Here is a 25,369-nt window from a genome sequence, read left to right as displayed (position 1 = left end):
GTGGAACAGGGTGGACCCTTATTCCAGGATGACTCCTGTCCCTTTAAGAGCCAGAGACACGGGGGCGGGGCCGGGGGCGGGGCATGGGATCACAGAGATTGGGCAGTGTGACTGCGGCACCAGCAGGAGTGGAGAGACAAGGCAGGTCCCACCCAGTCTCAGAGGGATTACAGCCCGGCTGACACCTTGATTTAGGACATCTAGACGCTAGGACCGTGAGAAAAACATTTCTGCTGTGGTCGAAAAACCATTCCAGTTTGCGGCGCTTTGTTAGGGCGGCAACAGGAACCCCATGCGGCGCGCATACAAGTGCTTCCCGTGCTGGACACCGTCTAGAAACGGCGACATCCCAGCAGCAAGGAGCATACAAACACCCAGGCTCCATCATTAAATATCAGGCATAATTTAAAAATATTCTCCATTAAAAGGAGCCTTTGTTGAAATGACAGAAGGAGAGGACAGAGCAGGAATACAAGATGGACCTGCAACTTCTTGTGGTGCAGACAGCAGGGCAGCTCACATCAGGTGGTTGGGGCGATGTCCTGATAAACTAAGGTTGCAGGTTCGAATCCCAGTCAGGGCAAGTACAAGAATTCACCAGTGAATGCATGAATGAGTGGAACAGCAAATTAATGGTTCTCTCTCAAAAAAAAAAAAAAAAAAAATGACAGAGACAGGCAAAAATTGACAGACACTATGCTGAGGGGCCCCCGCTAGTCAAAATAGGGCCAACCTGATCTGCAAAAATCACCTCACTTAGTAACAGACTATACCTCTGACTTAGAATCCCCGAGTCCTTACTGATAATTTCTTAACATATACGGCAGAATGCCAACTAATAAATGCAGACGACATGAAGTTTGAAAATCGCCGCTGTCCTATCGCTTTGGTGATAACTGATTTGAGAATCAGACACTAAAATTAGCGTGTCAAATTTTAACAAGAAAGTTTACTTACAGAGTCTCAAATGATCTCCCTGTAAATAAATTACTGGTAAATTTCAATCAGAAAAATGGTAACAGGCCAGTGGAGGCAGCTACCACCCTAATCAGGGGCGGAAGCGGCAGCTACCACCCTAACCCAGGGCGGAAGCCGCAGCCACCACCCTAACCGGGGGTGGAAGTGAACATGGCCGATGATGGGACAGCATGATGCCCTTTGCCTCCGGGTCCAGGGCACTGAGGACACGCCTCCCTCTTGGTCTTCCTCCCAGAGGCCTCACTCCAAGCCCAACCTCTGGTCTGTCTCCAGGGCTACGGCATCCTCACATCGTGAGGAGCTGGACTGGGTGAATTTAAGTCACTGGCGACCCCAGGCTCCCTCCCAGGATCCCCAGGCAAAATCATTAGTCACAGATAAGCAACAAAATAAGGGGACATGCCCCACAGAAAATGAGGTTCGGCAGCACCAAGCAGCTCTCAAAAAATGCTCTGGTGTAGATTTAAAACACTAGGTAGCGCCCGGGCCATTTTGGCCTTGTTGGTTGGGCGTCGTCCAGTAACTGGAAAGGTCATGGGTTCGATTCCCTGTGACTGCACCTGCCTTGGTTGCAGGTTCGGTCCCTGGTCAGGGCACGTGCAACAGGCAACTGATTGCTGTTCCTTTCTCGCCTCCTCTTTCTCCCTCACTTTCCTCTCTCTAAAAATAAATGAATAAAATCTTTTTTTTTCTTTTTTAAAGCATCTTTCCTTTAAAAAAAAAAACTAAAAAAAAAAAAAAAAATCGAAACTGTGTAGCATCGTCGAGAGTTTCCTTCTGGGCCTGTCCTTAGTTTTACTCAAATAAACTCTTATAAAATGAAACACACCCACACACCCACCCACTAATTCTGTTTCTCAGGTTCCCATACGCAACCTGGACATAGAAAACGCTATTTTAAATTGTCTTTTCCAAATAACGAAGTTTTCACAATTCCACTGGCTGACCTGTTAAAATACGGCTTTCCCCAACACTCACGGAGGGTGGCTGTCCCGAGCGGGGCAGAGATCCCCCGGCGAGGGCGCCTCCCGTCACAGCAGGGGCGCCCTCTGAACTGCGCCCTGGTCCCAGGCGGAGGAGGCGGCCTGCCCGCCGATGTGCCCGTCGCTGCGCCCCAACTGTGACACACGTGGAATGGGGCCCAGGTGCTCAAGGGGGCGCGCAGCTTCCCCTGGGCTCTGCGCTCGCTCTGCAAACACACACCAACATCGGTTGCCACACCAACATCGGTTGCCCCTCGCACGCGCTGTAGCCGGGGATTGAACACGGAACCCGGTCATGCGTCCTGACTGGGAATTGAACCTGCACAGCGTCGCAGAGCGTCCATAGCCTCCCAGGCCAGGGCGGACAAACATGGGAACGAGGAAGGCACCAGCGCCGCTCCCTCCGCTGCCACTGACTGTGTTGTGCAGATTCAGGGAACCGAAGGCCAGGCTGCCACTTGGCGCCTCGCATGGGTTTATACACCAGGCGCCTCTATGGTTGTCACACAGACACGTCCACCAGGGCCCCACAGGCGACTCTGAGCTGAGGCTCTCCAGTCTTCACCAGGTGACACTGGGTTACACAGTGCCAACTTCCCGACTTGGCAACTGCGTCTTCGGCAACAAGAACCCTGCAACCCTGCTGCTGGCCAGCCCCCCTCTCCCCCCGCCTTCCCCGCTCCCCCAAGTCGGAGAGCCAGATGTGCTCCATCCTCAGCAAGTCGGGGTGAAGACACGCCCCCCGGTGGGCGGGGCCTCAGACAGACCCAAGTCCCTAGCAGCAGGCTGCTACTATCTTTCCTTCAGAGGCTTGGTGTGCCTTTCAGGGAACAGCAGTTCAACAGCAGGGCGAGGCTTCCTCATCTTTGTCACGGACCCTGACCCTGCGGTCCCCCCACCCCACGGGAAGCAGGAGGCTCAGGGGACAGCTTCCATCATTCCCTTTGAGAGACTTCTGGGAAATCCCGTAAAAGGTGACAAAAAGCTAGATAACCAAAAATACTCTGTAAAGTAATACAAACTCTGGCCCTGGCCGGGTAGCTCAGTTGGTTAGAGCACGGTCCCAACACGTCAAGGTTGCGGGTTCAATCCCCAGTCAGGGCCCATACAAGAAGCAACCAATGAATGCATCAGTAAGTGGAACAACAAATCCATGGTTTCAAAAAAAATACAGAATCACAATTCCCTATGTGGCCCCAGTCTGACCCCAGCCTTTTCCTCAGCCCGCTGATCCGCTGACCCTGGGTTGGGTTGCAGTTTAGCTGTGGAGATGCCAGTTCCAAAATCAAGGCAAAACAATGTAAGGAAAAGTAATAGAAATTCACTGCAAAGATTCCAAATGGACCAAACAAACCGAGACCCCTGTGCACATCGGCCAGGACTTCACCAGATTTTCAGCAGAACAGGCAAACACCCCATGTGGGAAAAGATTATGTGTGTTAGAGTCTGCCTCCTACCACACAATTTCTGCGAAATAAAAAATGCATGAGTACATCCGACTGCCTGGCAAAAACTCTAGGAGACACCTTTTGTACAAGGAAAACGTCTGGGGATTCAATTATTTTTCCCTTTGTATATACACGCATAAATACATACATACACATACATAGGATGTCTAGCTTTTCTACAATTATGATGCATTATTTGTGGAATAAAAATATACTTTCAGTTAATTCCAATTCCATGAAAACTTGGAAAAAGTGTTTCAGGAAACTGGGCGCCTTAAAAGGGAGTAAACAGAGAAGAGTGGCCTCGAGACCCAGGCCCGGGCCCCTACCCAAGGGGCCGACGCGGGCACCTCCAGCATCCGGAGGCCGCGGGCCGCGTCCCGACCGCCACTTCCGGGGGCACAGCCGCCCGCCCCCGGGCTGCGCCGCGGTTCCCACAGAACAGCTCCACGCACTGGGGCAGGCCTGTGCCCCATGAGGAAACCCGGCCCTGAATAGCGAGGGCGGTGGCCGGAGCATCCCCCACCCCGCTCTGTGCTCGGCACCCCTTTTGGCGCCGGAGAGTCGGTAACATGTCCGCCGACAGGAGCTGCCACGTCCAGAACCTCTGGCTGAGCAGAGCGATCACCACTCACGCTCCCACTCACCTTCCCCCTCAGCCTTACTCATACCGCCCCCGTTTTCTCTCACACTTGTACAGTCTCACTCACTCTCACATGCTCACATGTGTGCACACTCTCACGCACATTTGCACACTCACATGCACATGCACACATGCACACTGCTGCTCACTTTTATGCAAATGCACGCTCATGTGCACGCGCTCTCACAATCTCACGTGTGTATGAGGGTGTGTGCAAATGAGGGATTGTGAGAATGCCCGTCACTCTCACGTGTACGCACTTCCACTTCCACTCACGGGTGTGCACACTGTCATGTGCACGCACTCTCTAACTTGCACGCACGCTCTCACGCACTCACACATCCCTAGTATAAGCTCATAGAGGCCAGGAGCCGAGCTCAGTGCACAGAGAACACAGCTCAGACAGGCAAAGACCAAGGCAGGAGGCTGGACCACAGCAAACGGCTGTCACATCCGTGCCACCCACCCAGCGGGCCCCTTGGTCTGGTTCAACACCATCGTGAAATGGCACGCAGGTGAGAGGGTGGCTCACTGATGGGCCCTCACCTGCCCGACATCCCAGAAAGGAACCAGGAAAAGCCATCCCCCTCCTCACGCCAACGCCGGGTAGACGGGGCGCCGCGGATGGGCCACAGACCCTGCGGCCACTGCCCAGAGCGCCCCAGGTTCCACCCTGAGCCACACGCAAGTGGCCAGAAAGGGATCCCTGCCCGCCACACTGTCCACGGGCGACGCACGACCACTGCCCAAGGGCTTCCCAATGGGGAACAGAGAGCGCGGCAGCGACCCAGGGGACGCGTGGTGGCGGCCCTGAGACTACCGTTAGATGCCCTCTGCCGGGGCGTGTGGAGCCGCCGGCGCGGTGGCGCGCTCACCGGTTGGTGGAGCCGTTGTAGCAGTAGTTGGGCAGGAAGTCATAGTTGAGCTCCCAGAAAACGTGAAGCGTGATCCGCCCGTAGGGCGCCGACACGTTGTGATTGGCCTCCCGGAACATGGCGTCGAAGCTGTCCAGCGTCAGGTAGCGGCTCAGCAGCTTGTGGGTCATCCGGTTGATTTCCAAGAGGCCATCCAGCTCCTATGGGGGGCCACAAGGACAGCAGTGAGGACAGAACGGGGCCCGGGCGGTGGTCTCCATTCCCCACAGGTGCAGTGCCACTCGGGGGCAGGGGGGGCGGGGACAGAGCAGGACACACCGAGGTGGGGTCAGTGAGCCAGGCCAAGAACGTCCGCGGCAGGAGTCCCATGGGCCACAGGGGCATCCTTCTCACACCTAAATCTATCGCGTCCTCTCTGCTACCTTTAAGATGCCCCTCCGCACTATGATTGCCCGCTTAGGGCCATCGTCTTTCTGCTCCGCAGTCACTTCTGCACTGCCACCGCTGGACTCCAGCTCCCCATAGCGCAGCGACCACGTGGACGGGTCCCCCTCTCCACCAGACCTGCCCGATGCATATCTGCCGGCGCCGGCCTGAGCCAGCAGGGACAGTCACACATGGCTCGTGCCTGCCACTGGGCCACGTGGCACTGAGAACGTGGCTGGTCCAGACTCAGGTGCGCTGTGCAAAGGATGCACATCAGATTTCAAAAACCGAGCGTGAGACAAAGGACACAAGATACCTGTGTCAAGGATGTTTTTATAATAGTGCTGAATTGTTAATTTTGGGATATATTAGGTTAAATCACATGGGATTGATTTCACCTATTTCTTTTTATTTTCTAATGTAACTATGAGTAAATTTAAAATGTCCTATGTGGCTTGTGTTTTATATATTTTTTAATGGCTTTTTTCAATTTTTAAAGATTTTATTTATTTTTAGAAAGAGGGGAAGGGAAGGAGGAGAGAAACATTGATGTGTGAGCGGTACATTGATCGGTTGCCTCTCTCACACCCCCAACTAGGACCTGGCCCACAACCCAGGCATGTGCCCTGGCTGGGAATGGAACCAGCGAAGCTTCAGTTCGCAGGCCGGGGCTCAATACACTGAGCCACACCAGGCAGGGCTGTATTATATCTCTAATGGGTGGCACTGGTCGGAGCCTTGGCCATTGATTGGAATTCCCATTGTTATACGGTCAATGACAATTAAAATGCAATCATCCTGGAACAAGCTGTGTTTGTAACAAGGGCAACTGTGGGTCTCCAAGTCCAATGACAGCCCATGTGATTCTGAGGAAGCTCCCAGCAGCCCTGCACCCCCACATGGGGGTGATTCCACAGGACACGCACCGCCCACTGCGACCTCTCCTGTCCTTCGCCCAGAGCTGTTCCCCCATAACGCATGCTCTTCCTTGAGTCCTTGCTCGCTCATCGCCATTTGTCCCTGGTGTTTATTCTTAGAAGATCAGTTTGGCTTGGCGTAAAATTTTTTTTTTTCTCTTAAAGATTTTACTTATTTTTAGAGAGGGGAAGGGAGAGAACCATCAATATGTGGTTGACTCTTGCGCGCCCCCTACTGGGGACCTGGCCTACAACCCAGGCATGTGCCCAGACTGGGAATCGAACTGGCGACCCTTTGGTTCACCTACTCGTGCTCAATCCACTGAGCCGCACCAGCTAGGGCTTAATATTTTTTACATTATGTTTTTAATTTATCAATGCTTTATTGAAATATAATTTGGGGGTAGAGAAGTAAGTTTTTAGTGGTGAGGAAATACTCTTACGGGTGAGTTAATTCTTTAATTAAGTTTATTGGGGTAACATTGGTTAATAATGTTTCAGGTTTACAATATTACAATTTGGCATCTGTATATTCTACTGTGTGCTCTCCAACAAAAGTCTAGTTTCCTTCCATTATGATACATTTAACCCCCTTAACTGATTTAGCCCTGTTCTCACCTCTTCCCCCCAAGTAACCATCGTTCTGTTGCCTGTATCTAAGAGTTTGTTTTTGCTGTATATTCTGCATAGGAATAAAATCACACCGTTTTGGTCTTTTTCCGTCTGACTTATTTCACCTAACATAATACTCTCAAGATCTATTCAGGTTGTCCCAAATGGCAACATTTCATCTTTTTATGGCTGAGTAGTGTTCCATTATACATAATGTACATCTTCTTTATCCACTTATCGACCAATGAACACTTAGGTTGTTTCCGCATCTTGACTATGTAAACAACGTTGCAATGAACATAGGGTGCATGTATCTTTACAAAGCAGCATTTTCATATTCTTCCGAGAAACACCCAGTATTGCTGAATTATATATTAGTTCTATTCTTAATTTTTTGAGAAACCTCCATACTGTTTTCTGTAGTGGATGTACCAATTTACAATCCCACCAACAGTGCACAAGGGTTCCCTTTTCTCTGCATTTTCGCCAGCACTTTGGCCATTCTGACAGGTGTAAGGTGGTATCTCCCTGTGGTTTTCATTTGAGTTTCTCTGATGATTAGTGACGTTAATCATCTTTTCAGATGTCTGCTGGCCGTCTATATGTCTTCCTGGGGAATACGTCTGTTCAAATCCTCTCTGCGTTTTTAAATGTAATTGTTTTTTCTTGTTGAGCTGTATGAGTTCTTTATATATTTTGGATACTAACCCCTTATCAAATGTATGATTTACAAATACCTTCCCCTATTATGTTGGTTGTCTTTTTCTTTTTGTTTCTTTCGCTGTGCAGAAGCTTTCTCAGTTTGATTTAAACCCACTTATTTTTGTTTTTGTTTCCTTTTTTAAAAAGATTTTATTTATTTTCAGGGAGAGGGAAAGGGAGGGAGAAAGAGAGGGAGAGAAACATCAGTGTGTGGTTGCTTCTCGCGCGCCCCCCTGTTTGGGACCTGGCCTGCAACCCAGGCACGTGCCCTGACCGGGAATCAAACCCGTGACCCTTCACTTCGCAGACTGGTGCTCAATCCACTGAGCCACACCAGCCAGGGCTGTTTCCCTTGTTTTTTAAAGTCATTCTCACAAAAGCACCTCTGAGACCAATGCCCAAAAGTTTAATTCCTGTTTTCTTCTTTTATTGTTTCAGGCCTTACATTCAAGTCTCTCACCTGTTTTAATTTTTGTGTATGGTATAGAATAGTATTCTAGCTTCATATGGCTGTCCAGTCTGTCCAACACCATTTACTGAAGAGACTCTCCTTTTTCCACTATATATTCCTGGCTTCGTCGTAAATTAAGCGCCCACACTTGGATGGGTGTACCATGTGGGGTTATACTGTGTGCCTGTTTTGCTATCAACACTACACTGGATCATTTACAATAACTTTTAATACAGTTTGAAACCAGGGAGTGCGATATCTCCACCTGTTACCTTTTTCTCAGAATTGCTTTGGCAATTGAGGGTCTTTTGGGGTCCCATGTAAATTTGAGAATTTTTAAATTTATTTTTTTGAAAAATGTCATTGGGTTTTTTTGTATAGGGATTGAATTGAATCTGTAGATTGTTTCACGGGCATTTTAACAATGTTAATTCTCCCAATCCGTGAACATGGAATATAATTCCATTTCTTGTGTCTTCTTCAGCTTCTTTCTTCAATGTCTTGTAGTTTTCAGCTTCCACGTCCCTCACCGCCTTTGTTAAAAGTTGGTTCCTAGGTATTTTTGTTGTTGTTGTTGCGATGGCAAATAGAATTGTTTCCTTCACTCCTATTTCTCATTGTTCGTTAGTAAGTAAATATGCAACCAATTTTGGTGTGTTTATTTTGTGTACTGCAACTTTTTATCTGTTTATTTCTCACAGGTTTTTAAAGGAATCTTTAGGATTTTCTATGTGTAAAAATCATGACATCTCCAAATAGTGGCAGTTTTGCTACTTTCTTTCCAATATGGATGCCTTTTATTTCTTTTTCTTGACTAACTGTTCTAGCTAGGACTCCCAGCAGTTAAACAGCAGTGGTGGGACTGGGCTTTCTTGTCTTGTTCCTAATCTTAGAGAAAAAGCTTTCAATTTTTCACCACTGAGTATAATGCTAGTTGTGGGTTTGTCATACGTGTCAAAGCTACTTTCCTTCAATACCCCTTTTACTGAGTGTGTGTTATCATAAATGGACTTTGTATCTTGTCAGGTTTTTTAAAAAAGATCTTATTTATTTTTAGAGAGGGGGAAGGGAGAAAGAGAGAGAGAGATCAATGTGTGATTGCCTCTCACATGCCCCCTACTGGGGACTTGGTCCACAACCCTGTACCCTGACTGGGAATTGAACCTGTGACCCTTTGGTTCACAGGCCGGCACTCAAGCCACTGAGCCACACCAGCCAAGGGCTCATTTCTAACTTTATTTATTTGAGTCTTTTTTTCTTAGTGAGTAGCTAAAGTCTTGTGAATTTTATCTTTTCAAAGAACCATTTCTTTGTTTCAATAATTTTTTTCTATTTTTATTCTTTTTTTTAAATTAATTTATTTATTTTTTAAATACATTTGTCTCTGCCTTCCCCCCACCTCTTTCCCTTGCCCCCTCCCACCTTCCCTCCCTCAGCTCTTCCCCTTTGGTTTTGTCCATGAGTCCTTGCTATATGTTCCTTGACTTTCCCCTTCCCTTCCCTTTCCTTGCCCCCCCTTCCCTCTTGTCTCTGTTGATTTCTTTTCCTTTCAGTGTTGCTGGTCATATTTTCCTTGCTTTTTTGCATTGTTGGTTAGGTTCCGCTTATAGGTGAGATCATATGGTATTTGTCTTTCGCCCCCTGGCTTATTTCGCTTAGCATGATGCTCTCCAGTTCCATCCATGCTGTCACAAAGTTTAGTGCTTCTTTTTTTCTTTCTGCTGCGTAGTATTCCATTGTGTATATGTACCATAATTTTTTGATCCAGTCATCTACTGATGAGCATTTAGGTTGCTTCCAACACTTGGCTATTGTAAATTGTGCTGCTATGAACATTGGGGTGCATAGGTTCTTTTGTATTGGTGTTTTTCTATTTTTATTCTCAATTTCACTTATTTTCATTATTTCCTTCCTTCTGCTAACTTTGGGTTTTGTTTGTTCTTCTTTTTCTAGTTCCTTAAAGTGTAAATTACATTGTTTATTTGAGATTTTTGTTTCTTCAGGTAGGTTTGTATTGATAGAAACTTTCCTTAGTATCATTTTTGCTGCATCCCCAAGATTGAGTATGCCATATTTTCATTTCTATTTGTCTCTATGTATCTTTTGATTTCTTCTTTTCTCTCTTCATTGACCCAATAGTTGTTCCGTAGCATGTTGTTTAATCTCTATATATTTGTGATTTCGCCAGCTTTCCTCCGGTAGGTAATTGCCAGTTTCAGATGCTTGATATGATTTGAATCTTTAAATTTATTGAGACTTGTTTTGGTGTCTCAACATGTGGTCCATCCTAGAGAATGTTCCTGGTCTCCTGTGTCACTTAAGGCTGTTCTTTCCTTGCTGACTTTCTGTCTGGATAATCTATCCATTGATGACAGCACAGTGTTCAAGCTCTCTACTATTATGGTATTATTGTCCATTTTTCTCCTTTGATCTGTTCATAACTGTTTTACATATTTTGGTGCTCCTAGGCTGAGTGCATAGAAATAAATATATGTATGTCCTCTTGATAGAGTGTCCCCTTTATCATTTTAAAATGTTCATCTTTGTCTCAATACCTTTTTTGTCTTGAAATCTATTTTATCACATGCAAGTATGGCCATACTGTTTTCTCGAGATACCATCTACTTGAAGTACATTTAAACCCTTCACTTTGAGCCTATGTTTGTCTTGGGGGCTGAGATCAGTCTCTTGGAGGTGGCATAGAGTTGGGTCTTGTTTTTTTTAATCCATGCAGCTTCTGTGTTCGTTTTGATGCTGAATTCTGACCATTCACATTTAGAGTAATTACTAATGTAGATGAGGACTTACTACAGCCATTTTATCTTTTCTTTTCTGGCTGGTCTCTGTCTCCGTTGTTCCGTCTCCCTTGTGTTTCTGTCTGTTTCAGTTTCATGGTTTTCTATAATGTTTTTCTCTGCTTTCTCTTTTTTTATGTTTCATGTCTCCGATCTGGATTGTTTTGTGCTCACCATAAGGTTTGTATGAGACAGCTCATAGCTAAAAGTCTTTTTTCATCTAATTGCATCTCATCTTCGTCCATCTATACAAGTTCACTCCTTTTCCTCTGCCCCTTTATGTTTTTTGTCACAAATTATCCTTTTATGCTCTCTGTTCATTACCAAATTGCAGTAGCTATTGTTATGTTTAAGGCTTTTTTCCCCTTTAACCTTTAAAATTGATTAATATGCTGGGTTTTTTTTTTTAAAGATTTTGTTTATTTATTATTGGAGAGAGGGGAACGGATGGAGAGAGAGAGAGAGAAATATCAATGCGGGAGAGAAACATGGGTAGGTTGCCTCCCGCATGCCCCCAACTGGGTACCCAGTCTGTAGCCCAGGCATGTGCCCTGACTGGGAATCGAACCAAACCAGTGACTCGTCAGTTCACAAGCCAGTGCTCAATCCACACTAGCAAGGGTTGTTTAATATCCTGTTCTGAAATAGAGTTGTAATTTCCTGCCTCTGCCTGCTTGTCACCTTACTCAAACCTTTGTAACTTTTATCTTTTTATTTCAGGGAAAAAAAAGCTGCTCCTAACGTATCTTGTAATGTAGGCCTCATGCTGGTATGTTTGTCTGGTAAAGTCTTGATTTCTCCTTCATATTTTTAAAAAGATTTTAATTTTTTTAGAAAGAGGGGAAGAGAGAAAGAGAGGGAGACAAACATCAATTGGTTGCCTCTCGCATGCCCCCAGCTGGGGACCTGGCCCACAACCCAGGCATGTGCCCTGAATGGGAATCAAACCAGTGACCTCTAGCTCACAGGCCGGCGCTCAAGCCACTGAGCCACACCAGCCAGGACTCTGTATTGTAAAGATAGTGGTGCTGGATAAAGTATTCTCGGCTGGTGGTTTCATTCTTTCAATATTTTCAATATATTTTTCCTCTTTCCCAGCCTGGAGGGTTTCCACTGAGACATGTGATGATAATCTGATGCTTCCTGTGTAGATGACTGTCTTTTTTTCCTGGATACCTCGAGAATTCTTTCTTTATCAGTAACTCTTGTTAGTTTTAATATGTGTCTTGGAGAAGGTCATGTTTGTTGAGATAACTAACTTATGGTATTGGGTTGGCCAAAAATGTCGGTTAGATTTTTCCATACAATGGCTCTAGTAATGATCAGTTGTCTTTAACTTCATTCAAAACAAGTTTGTTAAATTGTATTGTGACAACTGTCACATCAGCATGCATTTAAAAAAAAGCTTATCAAAATTGGTGAGTGTGTGTGCAGCCCTTTTAATATTGAAGACGAAAGAAGATACGCAACATTTTCGGCATATTATGCTTTATTATTTCAAGAAAGGTAAAAATGCAACTGAAATGCAAGAAAAAATTTGTGCAGTGTATTGAAAAGGTGCTGTGACTGATCGATCGTGTCAAAAGTGGTTTCTGAAGTTTCTTGGTGCTACTGACATTTTGGCCAAATAATTCTTTGGCATGGGGCTGTCTTATGCGTTGGAAGATGCTTAGCCCCAACCCTGGCCTCTCCCCACTAGAAGCCAATAGCAGGAGACAGCTGACATACTCCAAATATCCAAATCAATAAAAGTTATTGGTAAAAATGAAAAACGTGTCTTGTATTTTATGGAAAAACGAAATGAACTTGTTAGCCAGCCCCATACTTGAAAGTCCACTTCCTACACCAGGTTTAGAAAATTCTCATCGATTATTTCTTTGAATAGGCTCTCTATTCCCTTCTGTTTCTTTCCTCCTGGGATACCTGTTGTCTCTGTGCTGTTCCTTCTAATCAAGGCAGACAGTTCTTGTGGAGTTCTTAGTTTTCTCCTCTTCAACCTGAATTATTTTTAGATTTCTCTCTTCAGGCTTGCTAGTTTTCTTTCCCATCTGGCCTGCTCTATTTCCAAAGCTTTCTAATGTATTCGTCATCACATTTATTGAGGTCTTCAACTCCAGAATTTGTTTCATTCTTTTTTTTAAATCCTCACTCAAGGACAATTTTTCATTGCTTTTCAGAGACAGAGGAAGGGAGAGAGAGAGAAACATCGATGTGAGAGAGAAACATGAATTGGTTGCCTCCTCTACATGCTTGGACCAGGGATCGAACCTACAACCTTCTGGTTACAGGACAGTGCTCCAACTGAGCCACACCTTCCAGGGCTCTTTCTTTTTTTATAGTTTCAATCTCTCTGGTAAAGTATTCCTTTTCTTCATTAATTCTATTCCTGGGCTCACAGAACTGCCTTTCTGAGTATTCCTCATAACTGCAATCTTGAATTCTCTGTCATTTAAATTATAGACTTCCATGACTTTGAATCTGGTTTCTGGAGACTTGTCATTTTCTGTGTTACCACGCTGCCTTGGTTGTTCACAGTACCTGATGGATTGCCCCTCTGCCTGCGTCTGAGGTAGTGCGCTCTTCTCTTGTTGAGATACCATTTTTGGTCTTGACAATACTGCAGGTCGATAAGAGGTCTTTCTTACATTTTCCAGTAGATGGTGCTGTTGAGTAACTTTTTGTTTTCTCTCACCTGTTCTCTGGGCACCTCCAGGGTTGTATTGCGTATGGTGGGTGGGTGAGGGGGGCATCACTGTCGTTGTGGGAATCAGCGCTTGGATGACTTGGGTGATGGTGTCCCTGCTGTGTCTAGGTCACCTCGGTGTCAGGGCACAATCATCGTGGCGTGTTGGCGGGGAGCTGGGTTCATGAGCCTACAGCGCTGCTCCCTTGTACTCACGGCCACCAGCCCCACGGTGCTGCAGCCCTATGTCCTCTGCTGCTACTGGGTTCTGCCGCAACAGGGGGTCAGGAGGCTAGATTCTCTGGCATCGATGCTCCCTCCACGAGGGAATGGTGTGCAGCCCACACCTGATTCCTCCACTGCTGCATTAGCTGTGGCCAACAACATACATCTGCACACAGTGTCCTATACTGCCCCCTAGCCTGCCTCCCTTACACGCCCACCTTCAGACACACTGATGTGCACACCTCCTGTGTGTTTGTGTGAGGAGCACAGAAACCTTTGCTGAATCTCAGATGTCCAATTTGTTGTAAATTCAAGGGCAGATGCCAGGGACATCATGCGGCCACGATCCTGACGTCACTCTCCAGCATACAACTCTTAATGTCTGTTCCACCCTGTTGCTTTGGCTTCTCCTTCAGGGACCCTATGATATGTGTGTTGGACCTTCGCTGTCTTCTATATAATATTTTCTCAAATCCTTTTTCTCTGTCTTCATTTCTTTGTGACTTTCAAAACTTTTTTCTTTTCCTTCTTTTGCCATAATTAGGTGTTATTTATTCAAGACAGGGATTATTTAGTCTTCGCAGTCAAGTTAGAACCGTGAATATCAAGAGCAGGTGCTCAAAGGAGATACTCAGGATAGGCCAAGCCTAACCGATCTCCATGCAAAAACTGAGTGTATCATTGGTTCAATTTATCAGTAAGGACAAAAATAAAATTAGCTGTCATCCTTGTGACGGGTCGCCCACAAATCTGCTCGGCCTGAGGAAGGGAAAAGCACTTACAACTATTGACGTCAGGTCTTCACTTTCGAACCGTCCAATAGCCAGTTCCAGAGACTTGTACATGGCCACCGAGACGCGCTGGGTAATCAGGCGATTGAGGTCTATGGACCTGCCCAGGAGCTGGAGACGGAGGGGGAGAAAAGAGTCAACAACTATGCACAAACAACAACTATGCACAAACAAGCACAAATATGTATGTATCTCCCCCCACAGCAACTGCTTCTAAAAGATAAGGCGAATAATGTACATAATTTAAACATGTTAAATTATACATTATATATATATATATATGCATACACACACACACACACACACACACACACACACACACACACACACTCTCTCTCTCTCTCTCTCCTTTCCAATAGCTGAAATTCTGCAAGTCAATGCTGTGAAGGGCTTTGGTAGTCCTTTGCCTTGACATCACCGTTGCTTCCCAGGCAGGAACCCCAAGGCTCAGCAAAGCACCTGGAGGGTCTGGGGCTGTCAGTCAGCACACCCCTCACGACACTGTCCAGGGCTCTCCGTCCCACCCCGCCCCCTGCCCCCGGCGTAGCCTGGCCTGCGCATGCGTAACCTCCATGGCGTCACAAGGCCGAGTAAGAAAATTACTGCATCTTGATCACGGCAGAGTCCTAACCACATATGTGCACCTCAAAATCATTTCATAATATAAAAATACAAGCCCAACCCTGGTGAAAAATGCTCCCAAATGTGCGTGGTGGTATCTATAGATAGCAGAATGATAGCCAATTTTCCCTACAGTTCTCTGTATTTTCCTAAATTTTTATGATGTATTTATAGTGTTTTTAAAGAAACAAAAGACAAGCAGTGTATTTCCTTTCTCTGCCCTAGCCAGGAGAAAGCTCCCTTCTGACCCCTCTGAGCTGACAAATGTTTCTAATTTCTCAGAGCTTTTTTTTTTTTTTTAAATCCTCACCCAAAGATATGTTTATCGATTTTCAGAAAGACAGGAAGGGAGAGAGATAGAGAAACATCAACATGAGAGAGAAACATGGATTGGTTTCCTCCTGTATGCTTCCTCACCAGGGACTGAGCCTGCAAGGTAGGTGCTGAGACTGGGAACTGAACCTGCGACCCTTTGGTGTACGGGATGATGCTCCAACCCACTGAGCCATCCGGCCAGGGCTCAGAGCTGCCTCCTTAGCTCTGGAGTCTGAGCTCCCAGACAGGAGCTCTGGTCCCACGTCTGCCCCAGGAGCTGGGAGCAGGGCACGGGACACAGCGCTGCAAGTTTTCTCTTGTATTTCGGGTTATCCAATAGAAAGTATTTGTCTTTAAAATCTTTTTTTTTTTTTTTTTTAAGAAGAGGAGAAGGGGGAGAAAAATAGCCGAAGAAAAACACCAATTTGTGACAGATATATCACCAGTTGACTCTCACATGTTCCCAACAGGAGCCCTGGCCTGCAACCCAGTCATGTGCCCTGACTGGGAATCGAACCAGTGACCTTTAGGTGGGCAGCCCAGTGCTCAATCCACTGAGCCACACCAGCAAGGGCAACTTTTAAAATCTTACCACTTCATAAAGATGTCCCCACAGTCACATAACATACTGACGTCTATTAAAAGCCCGTGAACTCTGTAAAAACCCACTACTTCAAAGGTCGCGTCCAGGTCTTGCCATGCCAGGAAAGGCCTCGCTCACCTGCACGTGCCTCTGTTTGAGCAGCGTCTCATAGCGGTTGGACGGCGGCAGGTGGATCGCGGCCCCCTGATTCTTGCATTCAGACCGTAACCGTTTATCAAGCAGCAGACTAGAATGGAAGGAAGAGAAGACATTTTTCACTTACTCTGAGTTTTAATGCAAGTATCAGATCCAGTTACCGGAGGTTTCCTACCCAAACCACAAACCACATACTCACCTTCCAGCCATAACCTTGTAATATGCAAATATCTGGTCTGCCAACTTGTAAACAAACTGGTCAAAGCATAGGTTCACCTGAAGAAAAAGAAAGCAGACATTACATTTTGATTCCCTGAATCCAGATCATACAACACACTGAAAAAAAAATTTTTTTTTGGCCCTGCTGCTGTGGCTCAGTGGATTGAGCACCGACCTGTGAACTAAAGGGTCGCCAGTTCGATTCCTGGTCAGGGCACAAGCCTGGGTTGTGCACCAGGTCCCCAGTAGGGGGCGTGCAAGAGGCAACCACACATTGATGTTTCTCTCCCTCTCTCTCCCTTTCTTCTCCCCTCTCTAAAAAGAAGTAAATAAAATCTTTAAAAAAAAAATCTTTGGATTCAGCAATTCCAGTGCTGAGTATATATTTGAAGGGAACAAAAACACTAACTTGAAAAAATATGTGCACCCCTGTCTCCACTGCAGCACTATTTCCAACAGCCAGGACACGGCAGCAGCCTGCCTCTCTGTCCTCTGCGTCGCCACACATGGGCAGGCTGTCCGGTGAAAAAGCTCCTTACCCAACAGCTTATACTGTTTAATTTTAAAAATATATTTATTTTAGAGAAAGAGAAAGAGAGAAGAAAAGGGAGGGGGAGAGAGACATCAATTGGAGAGAGAGACATCAATGCGAGACAGAAACATCAATTGGTTGCCTCCATACGCGCGGTGACCAGGGATCGAACCTGTAACCTTTTCGTGTGGGGGACAACGCTTCAACCTACTGAGCCCCCCGGCCACGGCACAGATTACTGTACTCTGCAGTGCGTAATGTGCTCCCATGTATAATGCACACACACGTTTTATGAGCATTACACACAAGATTATACTTATGCTATGTAATCATCATAATGCGCACTCTTATTTTTCCCTCAAAAATTTGAGCAAAAAAATGTGCATTATGCACGGCAAAATATGGTATATTTTAAGACCCCAACTGGCACGTGAGTAGACGCATAGAGAAAAGTGCAGACAGAAGGATTCACCCCAATTAGTGATTTCAGAAGTTCGTTCCACTGTTCAAACCTCCCTGTGTTAGGACATTTGCTTCCTCTGATGCTCAGAACAAGGGAATAAAAGGAAGCTTGTGAGGTGCCTGGGCTCTCACCTCTGCCTCGATTTCGTCGTAAAGAAACTGCTTGTTGAACTTGGTGAGGGCGTAGTGGGCGCTGTCGTTGTACAGGTCCAGCGAGTAGAGGACGTACCTGTGGAGGGTGCGCGGTCAGCCAGCGTCGCACGCGGAGCTTCCCCACGCCCCGAGAACCACCACTGCTCCCCGCCCGTGGGGCGTGGGAGGAGAATCAGTTACGTCTAACGCCACCCCCGGCTCCTACAAGACGCTGCCCGCGCACTGCGTGCCGCGCAGGCCAGCTGACCACACGCCAGACGCGGGGACTCGGGCCAGACGCAGGGACTCGGCAGGCGAAGGCCCCTACACCTCCCCGCTTATCCTGTTTCAAAGCGTTTTACCACAGGATGTAGTATTTTTATAACGGCAAAACGAAGAATTTTCTTACTTTTAAGAATGAACTATTCTTAACAAATATTGTGTGCAACCTTTAAAACATCAATGTTTGCTGTTCGAAATGAGACCCAGTTTAGTTTCTGCTTGCTGTAAATTAAGCAAAAGTGCTGTAATGAAAATAAAATGAAGGAAATAATAATAATAATAATAATAATAATAATAATAATAATAATAATAAAAGAGTGAACTGCCTGACTTAAAAAGAAAAACGCAGGCTCTGGCTCCCACGGTTGACCATGAGCATGCGCAGTGTGACTGAAAGCCCACGCCTGGGCCCTGCGTCTGGGATCCGGCTCTGGACAAAAGGCGGAGACCAGCAGTTTCCAGAAGTAAGGTCCCTTCGAAGGTGTGAGCTACCCGTTCAGCAGGGGGGAGGCGGTGCGGGTAGCAGAGCCGAGCCCAACCTCAGAGGCTCGACCCAGAGGCACGCGACACGCCAAGGTGTCTGGGCCGGGCGTCTGGGTCAGTCCGCCTGGGTCACTACCAGACAAGATGGCGCCATTTTCTATTAGTTCTTCATGGATTTCCTATCTTGAATGGCTCTGAGCCCTACGCCAGCCCTGAGCCCTGACCTCAACCCAAAGCTGTTCGATCAGCCCTCCCTCTCCCTAATTTGCCTGTTTGGAGGCTGAGCCTGGCCAGAGGCTGGGGCACGTCTCCTCTCCCTGACCTTGGCTGAGTCCCCAGCCTCACCGACCTAGACACATGGCAAGGTCCCCTGCCTGAGCTCCTGATTTCACTCAAAAGCCAAGAAGCCTGTCCCTTGGATTAACCTCTAAAGTCTCAGCCCAACAATGACGACGTCCGAGGAAGTGCTGACAACAGTCCAGCCCGCCCTGGCCGCCCGCCTCCCAAAGGCCACCGAAGACCGTGGTCCCCACGGACACCCACTCCATCATGGACGCCTCCTTGGTCTCCAGGATGTGGTCCGTCAGGATCCAGGGCATGGACATCTCAATGGGGAACTGCATCCTCCGGCCCATCGTCAGCTCCAGGAAGAACTCGCGGAACCACAGCTGGGACAGGTCACAGCACTGCTGCAGCGTTTCTTGGAGGACGCGAACGTCAGAGGGTTAGTCTTCAGCAAGCCGGACAGACTCGGCAGACATGAGACAGACAGGATGCAGGCCCTGTGCCGGCGCCTGCGCAATCAGCCCCGAGCCATGCGGGAGAGGGTGTGAGTGGACGGGGCCCCCCCAGGGCGCCTCGCACGAGGGACGGGACGCCCTGGGCAAAGCCACCCTGGACTGTGCTCGCTCTCGCCCACGGGAAGAACAGAGTCCGCGTCCAGCTGCCGTGGGCCCGGCACGGACACCTGTGCCCACAAAGGGACCATTGTCATCCCTGTGATGCCCCCGGGGCAGACTGGGAGAAGAAAGTGTCCTTTTGAAAAGGTGGAATAAAGCCAGGATTGCTGCCCTGGCTGGTGTGGTTCAGTGGACTGAGCGCCGCCCTGCGAACCAAAGGGTTCCGGGTTCGATTCCCAGTCAGAGCTCATGCCTGGGCTGCAGACTGGGTCCCACAGTAGGGGGCACCTGAGAGGCAACCACACACAGATGTTTCTCTCCCATTCTTCTTCCCTTCTCCTCTGTCTAAAAATAAATAAAATTTAAAGAAAAAACAACACCAGGATTACACTATTTTAGGTCGGATTAAGATGCAGCATTACGTGCATACTTAGTGCAGGTTTATCAACTGCAACATAGGGACATTTTTTTTTTAAGTTTCTGTTTTGTGCCCTGGCTGGGTGGCTCAGTTGGTTGAAGCACCATCCTTATGACTGAAAGGTCATAGGTTTGATTCCTGGTCAGGGCATATGCCTAGGTTGAGGGTTCGATCACCGGTCTGGGCACATGAGAGGCAACCCATGTTTCTCTCTCACATTGGTGTATCTCTCTCTCCCTCCCCTTTCTTTTCTCTCAAATTATAATCATATTCTTGGATGAGGATTAAAAATTAAAAACCCTTTGTCCTGCTATGGAGTGAAAAACATAAAAAGCTTACTATTTACTGCAAACCTGCAGCTCCACAACCACGACAGGGGTCTCCCGCTCTGAGCACGTAGCCACGACACAGGGGTACACGTGGACGGCTCCCCGGTGACAAGGGGCGACAGAGAGCATCTGCCCAGCACCACCCCGGGCACGCTGCCTCAGTCAGGTAACCTGCCCCATCACACGCATCCCTGCCCGAGGGGGTCTCTTTCTGTGATTTGTCACTGTCTTGGTCTCAAGCCAGGTGACATCACATTTGCCTGTTTTTCAGACCCTGTGTAGCTATAAAGACTTTGTGCTCAGGCGGAAGGGCCGGCTACAGCCCACGGCCTTCATGCTTGTAAAGCCACGCTGCTCAGAAGGAGCCCCCGGCCGGCCAGGCGTTTACAGCGACAGGTGAGGGAACGCCACGAGGGTTATGACACACATCACCACCTGGGTGTGTGAGGGGACTACAGCAGGGGACGGTCAGGCAGGCGGAAGCATTCTCGACGGTGTTAGCGGTGTTAGAACATGCTGGGCCGGGGGCTGGTCAGCAGCATCTCTTACCACTGAAATTTATCAAGTGAGTGTAGAAGAAGGACTCGCGGTGGAATTTTTCTATGTCCAATATCGTGGGCCCTTCAAGGCTACTTCTCAAAGTTTTCTTGGAACCACTTTTGTCCGCAATGAGGGACTCTAGCATGGTTCGCACCATGTAAAGCTGCGTTATCCAAGGAAACATCCGCGGGGGAGAAAACACACACGGTCCATTAGTTGCGCCAAACTGAGACCGACCGCAGGAGGGCCGTTCCTGAGCTGGGCGGGGTCGGGCGCCCCGCGGGCTCCTTTGGGGGGTCTGGGCGCCCGTTTACGTGGCCCCGTAGCTGCTGCGTGGGAGAGAGGATGTGCAGCGGAGCCATCCGCCTCCGTGCCGTGAAGATCGACAAGATAAACAAACGTTGTCTTACCACCAAAGGTTAAAAGAGGCGGATAGGTGTAGGACTGCCTCAGAAACGCGTTAACCACATGCAACAGCCTTTCCATGCCCAGGGACTTGAGCTGGCGCAGCAGCTCAGCAGAGCTCAAGGACTCCGCCATGGTGCGCACCAGGTACAGCTAGACACGGACAGACACGGGGGAGAGGCGGGAGAGAGGCGTTAGTCACACGACACGCGGAGCGAGGACACGCACACAGGACGGAGGGTGCACCACGGACAGACCCGGGGCGGGCCTTCCTCCCAGAGACTGAGCGTCTGAGTGACAGCCAGCGTCATGCTTTGCTGGCAATTCTCTCAGTGACTAGCAGAAGAGACAATAAAAGCCCCAACAGAGAGGTGACAAGCAAGAAAGTCCAAGTCCCCGAACGGGAGGAGAAAAGCAGAAAGGCATCCGGCCAGGTGTGAGTCAGAAGCTGCTCGGGGGGCGGAGAGGGACCCCGAGCAGGGGAAATACAGAGAAGAGTGGTGGTGACTTATGTCTGAGGACACACAAGAGCTACAGTTACAAATTTTCCCACGTTTGATGTTTAGGAATGATACTTTCTGGCCCCGTGTAAAAATTACAACCATGCACTGAAACGCCCACCCAGAGACAGAGCGGAAATGCGGACTGTCACCGACGCTTCGGACACGGGAGTCGAGACGGTCAAAGGAGGTGCTGCATGAAAATGACCGAACCCGACAGACCGAGGGGCGTCCTGGCCAATGTTCCAGACTCACGTGGGCCAGGGACAGAGGGGGCAGAAAGGACACAGGCAATCCTCGGTCTGCCCCAGCGGACGGAGGTGACAGCATTGCACTCCCTGTCCCACTGCCCGACCCCCTAGCTCAGGGCTGGCCCCCTGGGGGTGGGGGTGGGGATAGGCAGAGGCAGGGGGGCAGGGGGACAAGAACCTGCGTGCTGGAGGGTCCCACGGCGCGGCGGGGCACTTTAATGTCGAAGCCACTTTTGGGGTCCTTCTCGCCCCGGAGGGCCGGGTCGTTGAAGGGCTCGTGCCCTGTTTCCCAGTCACACACAGTCTTCCTGATGGCCTGCAGGACACTAAACAGCGAGGTGCATGGCACGGGTACTGTCAGGACACTTACAGTCCCAGCCTCCCCGCCCCCGCCCCCATGCACAGCTCTCCCACGGTGACTCCCGTAAGGGTGCGGGTGCGGGGGGAGGGGTATTGGACCAGTTCACCAGTACATTTAAAACATTGGTTGTTCTGCCCTGGCTGGTGTGGCTCAGTGGATTGAGTGGCTGGCCTGCGAACCAAAGGGTCGCTGGTTCGATTCCCAGTCAGGACACATGCCTGGGTTGCAGGCCAGGTCCCCAGTAGGGGGCGCTTCAAAGTCAACCACCCATTACTGTTTATCTTCCTCTCTCCCTCCCTTCCTTCTCCTCTCTAAAAAGAAATTAAAATCTTTTTTAAAAAAAGGTTCTCTTGAGGACACCACCAACCCCAGAAGATCTGACGGGGTTGCAATTTGTACCCACTAGCCCAGATGACATTTTATGTTTTGAACACTGAGTCATTCTTAGGGTGGCAGGACCACAGACCACAAACACCCATTCAGGGAGCTGATGTGTGACCTCCAAGCAGCTGACCCTCAATTTCTAACAGGAACATGAAGTCACCTACACAGCCAGGGGAACTGGGCCTGGGTCCCCAACTCATGTGGCACCTGTGCCCTGCCCCCCCAGGCCTCCACCGTGCAGATACGTTCTGGGCGCTACACTCACAGCAGACGCACCCCCGCGCCCATCCTGATCACCTTGCAGGGAGGGCGCCAGGTGACACCTGGGTTACTGAGACCATCCTGCGCATCCCTATGTTGTGAGTATTCCATTACGGCACGCACGAGCGCTTTACTAACGTTAAACCCCACACCATGCCGGGGGACTGTGTACTCCAACTATGAAGCAACACAATGAAATCGGTGCACTTGCGAGCCCCACGAGCTTCACTGGACAAAGATGTCACTAAAAGACAATTGTATCCGAAAGGCTGACCGTGGGAAGACTAGCTCAGGACAGCCACAGGCTCTCAGCAACATCCCATAGTTTCTGACCGATCGGTAGGACACGCCAAAGGGGACAGAAGTAAAAACACTGAAAGCGACACACTGAGATGGGCGATTGGACACTGCGTTGCGGGTCTCCACAGGCCTGGTGAGCAGAGCCATTGGACAGATTCTAAGACACCACCTCCCGTCCCAAGATGGATACGCCATTGCCCCTGGGTCTCCAGCCTGTGTGGACATTGTGCAATTGATTTACTGTCGGTTGTTCACATTAATAATTGGACCCACTGCCTTACATTTAGATGGAATTCACCAAAAGGAGGTTGTAATGAAACGTTCTGAACATATTGGTTAGCCAAAAACGTCGTTTGCTTTTTTCCGTAAGAGGGCTCTGATAGGAGTATTAAAGATGGAAGAAAATACGCAACAGTTTTGGCATTATGCGATATCACGTCAAGAAAGGTAAAAACGTCATTGAAATACCCACAAAAAAATATAATGCAGTGTGTGGATCAAAAGTGTTAAAAGTGATTTGCGAAGTTTCGTGCTGGAGATTTCTTGCTGGACGATGCTACGCGGTCCGGAGGAGCAGCTGAAGTTGATAGCGATCAAATCGAGACATTCATTGCGAACAATCAACGTTCTACCACGTGGAAGACAGCCGACACACTCAAAATACCCAAATCCATCAAGTTATTGGTGAACATAAAAAATGTCTTTTATTTTACAGAAAACACTAAAGGGACTTTTTGGCCAACCCGGTAGTTATGAAAATGCGGATCCCTGGAAACCTACACTGATGTTCCCGTCTCGGACAGAGAGCGCGCGTGGGGGGCGGGGAGGAGAGGCTGACCTTTGAATGACGTTCTTCTTCTTCTTGATGGCCTGCCGGAGCGGCTCGCGGAGCGTGACCTGGGCGAAGTCCTGCAGCGCCGCGTAGACGGTGTGCCGGATGGCGTGGTTGAACACGCTCTCCATCCTGCCCATCAGCACCTGCAAGCCCTTGATCATGGCGATCACCTGCGAAGACACACGGTTCTGTGGAGCCTGTCGGGAGGTGGGCCCCGCCCCGCGCCCAGGAGGCTGCCTCCCCGCCAACCCCCGCTCCCCGCCCCCACCACCTGCCCGCTGGTTCGGATCCGCCTGATGAACCTGGATTGCTTCTTTCAATAGATGAGAAATTTCTACTTTAGAAAAAGCAAATTCCCCAATTCAAATTCAGGCTGAATTCAAATTTCACACCCAATCTCAAGGAAAAGGAAATACGTTAGAACTTCTGGGATGTAGAAGGAGGTTGCTGAAAGGTCAATTTTGAGATTTAGACACATATATTAAGAAAACAAAAGCCGCTTGAAAATAGTCATACTTTAATATTCACCACAATTTTTAAAAAATCTTCTAAGGATTTAAACCCTTCTATTCCCATCTTTGTAAAAGTAAATTAATAAAATCTTTTTAAAAAAATGGTACTGTAGCTCTCTGGTCCTCCTTCCCAATAACCTAGTCTAATCATGAAAAAAATTTCAGATTAGCCCAACTGAGGATCATTTGACAGAACAACTGATCCATGCCCTCCAAACCATCAAGGACAACACCCAAGGGAAGCCTAAGAAGCTGTCATAGCTCTTTTTTTAAATCTTCTGAGGATATGGTTATTGATTTTAGACAGAGAGAGGAAAAGGAACGGGGGGAGAAACATTGATGTGAGAAGCATTGGTTGGTTGCCTCCCCTATGTGCTCAGACCAGGGATTGAACCTGCAACCTTTTGGCGCACAGGACGATGCTCCAACCAACTGAGCCACCCAGCTAGGGCTAGTATTAATTAAGAATTTATAAAAAGAAAAATTAAATACACCTCCCAAAAGTAGAGGGAAATAAAAATCTAAAAGCACAAGTGAATGAACCAGAAAACACACATATGGAGTGTGCTCACCTAACAGAAAGCTGCTTTACAGATAAATCAGTCATATAATGGACACATGCCCAGTGAGGCTGATCACAAAAAAAGAAACAGACAAGGCCTGAGTCACGAGTGTTATGAATAAAAGAGGATGTTACCACACCGTTACAGACCTAAGTGATTCCGAGAGGGCACTAGCCCAGGGTGAACGTGTAGATCAATGGAAGTCAATTGTGAGCCCAGAAATAAACCCTTCCATTTGCAGCCAATGGATGTTCAACAAGGGTGTGAACACGCCACCTGAGGACGTGACACCCAATCAAAGCCCCAGACACCGAAGCTCAGGGGAGCTGCAGGGCTGGACATTCTGAACCTGCTGTCCACCCACCACCACTTTTGGGAGAATTAAGGACACCCCACGCCCGTCCCGTGGGAGGGGACCCCTGAAAGTTAGCTTCGCTTCTCTTGCGCTTCCCCTGTGTGTGTCTTCCCTTCAGAGATTCAAATCTGTGTCCCCTTGC

The 25,369-nt window shown here is 48.3% G+C and overlaps 1 protein-coding gene across 2 annotated transcripts in view; it reads right to left on the bottom strand.

Moving 5' to 3' along the window:
* Positions 1–25,369, bottom strand: part of CYFIP1 (cytoplasmic FMR1 interacting protein 1) — a 93,407-nt gene that overhangs the window by 16,853 nt on the left and 51,185 nt on the right. For both annotated transcript variants that reach the window (XM_054561935.1, XM_054561936.1), the window contains 9 exons: positions 23,801–23,967; positions 21,835–21,982; positions 20,510–20,663; positions 18,858–19,014; positions 17,550–17,646; positions 16,404–16,480; positions 16,187–16,295; positions 14,521–14,640; positions 4,928–5,127 (listed from right to left, as the gene is read on the bottom strand). In XM_054561935.1, coding sequence (XP_054417910.1) covers positions 4,928–5,127; positions 14,521–14,640; positions 16,187–16,295; positions 16,404–16,480; positions 17,550–17,646; positions 18,858–19,014; positions 20,510–20,663; positions 21,835–21,982; positions 23,801–23,967 — 1,229 coding nt within the window. The remainder of the gene's footprint in view (positions 1–4,927; positions 5,128–14,520; positions 14,641–16,186; positions 16,296–16,403; positions 16,481–17,549; positions 17,647–18,857; positions 19,015–20,509; positions 20,664–21,834; positions 21,983–23,800; positions 23,968–25,369) is intronic.

Source organism: Pteronotus mesoamericanus, unplaced genomic scaffold, assembly GCF_021234165.1.
Source record: "Pteronotus mesoamericanus isolate MK-2021 breed Mesoamerican mustached bat unplaced genomic scaffold, CSHL_Meso_final scaffold_582, whole genome shotgun sequence".
In the NCBI taxonomy this organism is placed as follows: domain Eukaryota; kingdom Metazoa; phylum Chordata; class Mammalia; order Chiroptera; family Mormoopidae; genus Pteronotus; species Pteronotus mesoamericanus.
Note: the sequence above shows the minus strand (reverse complement) of the source record. Positions and strands in the feature narration are given on the sequence as shown.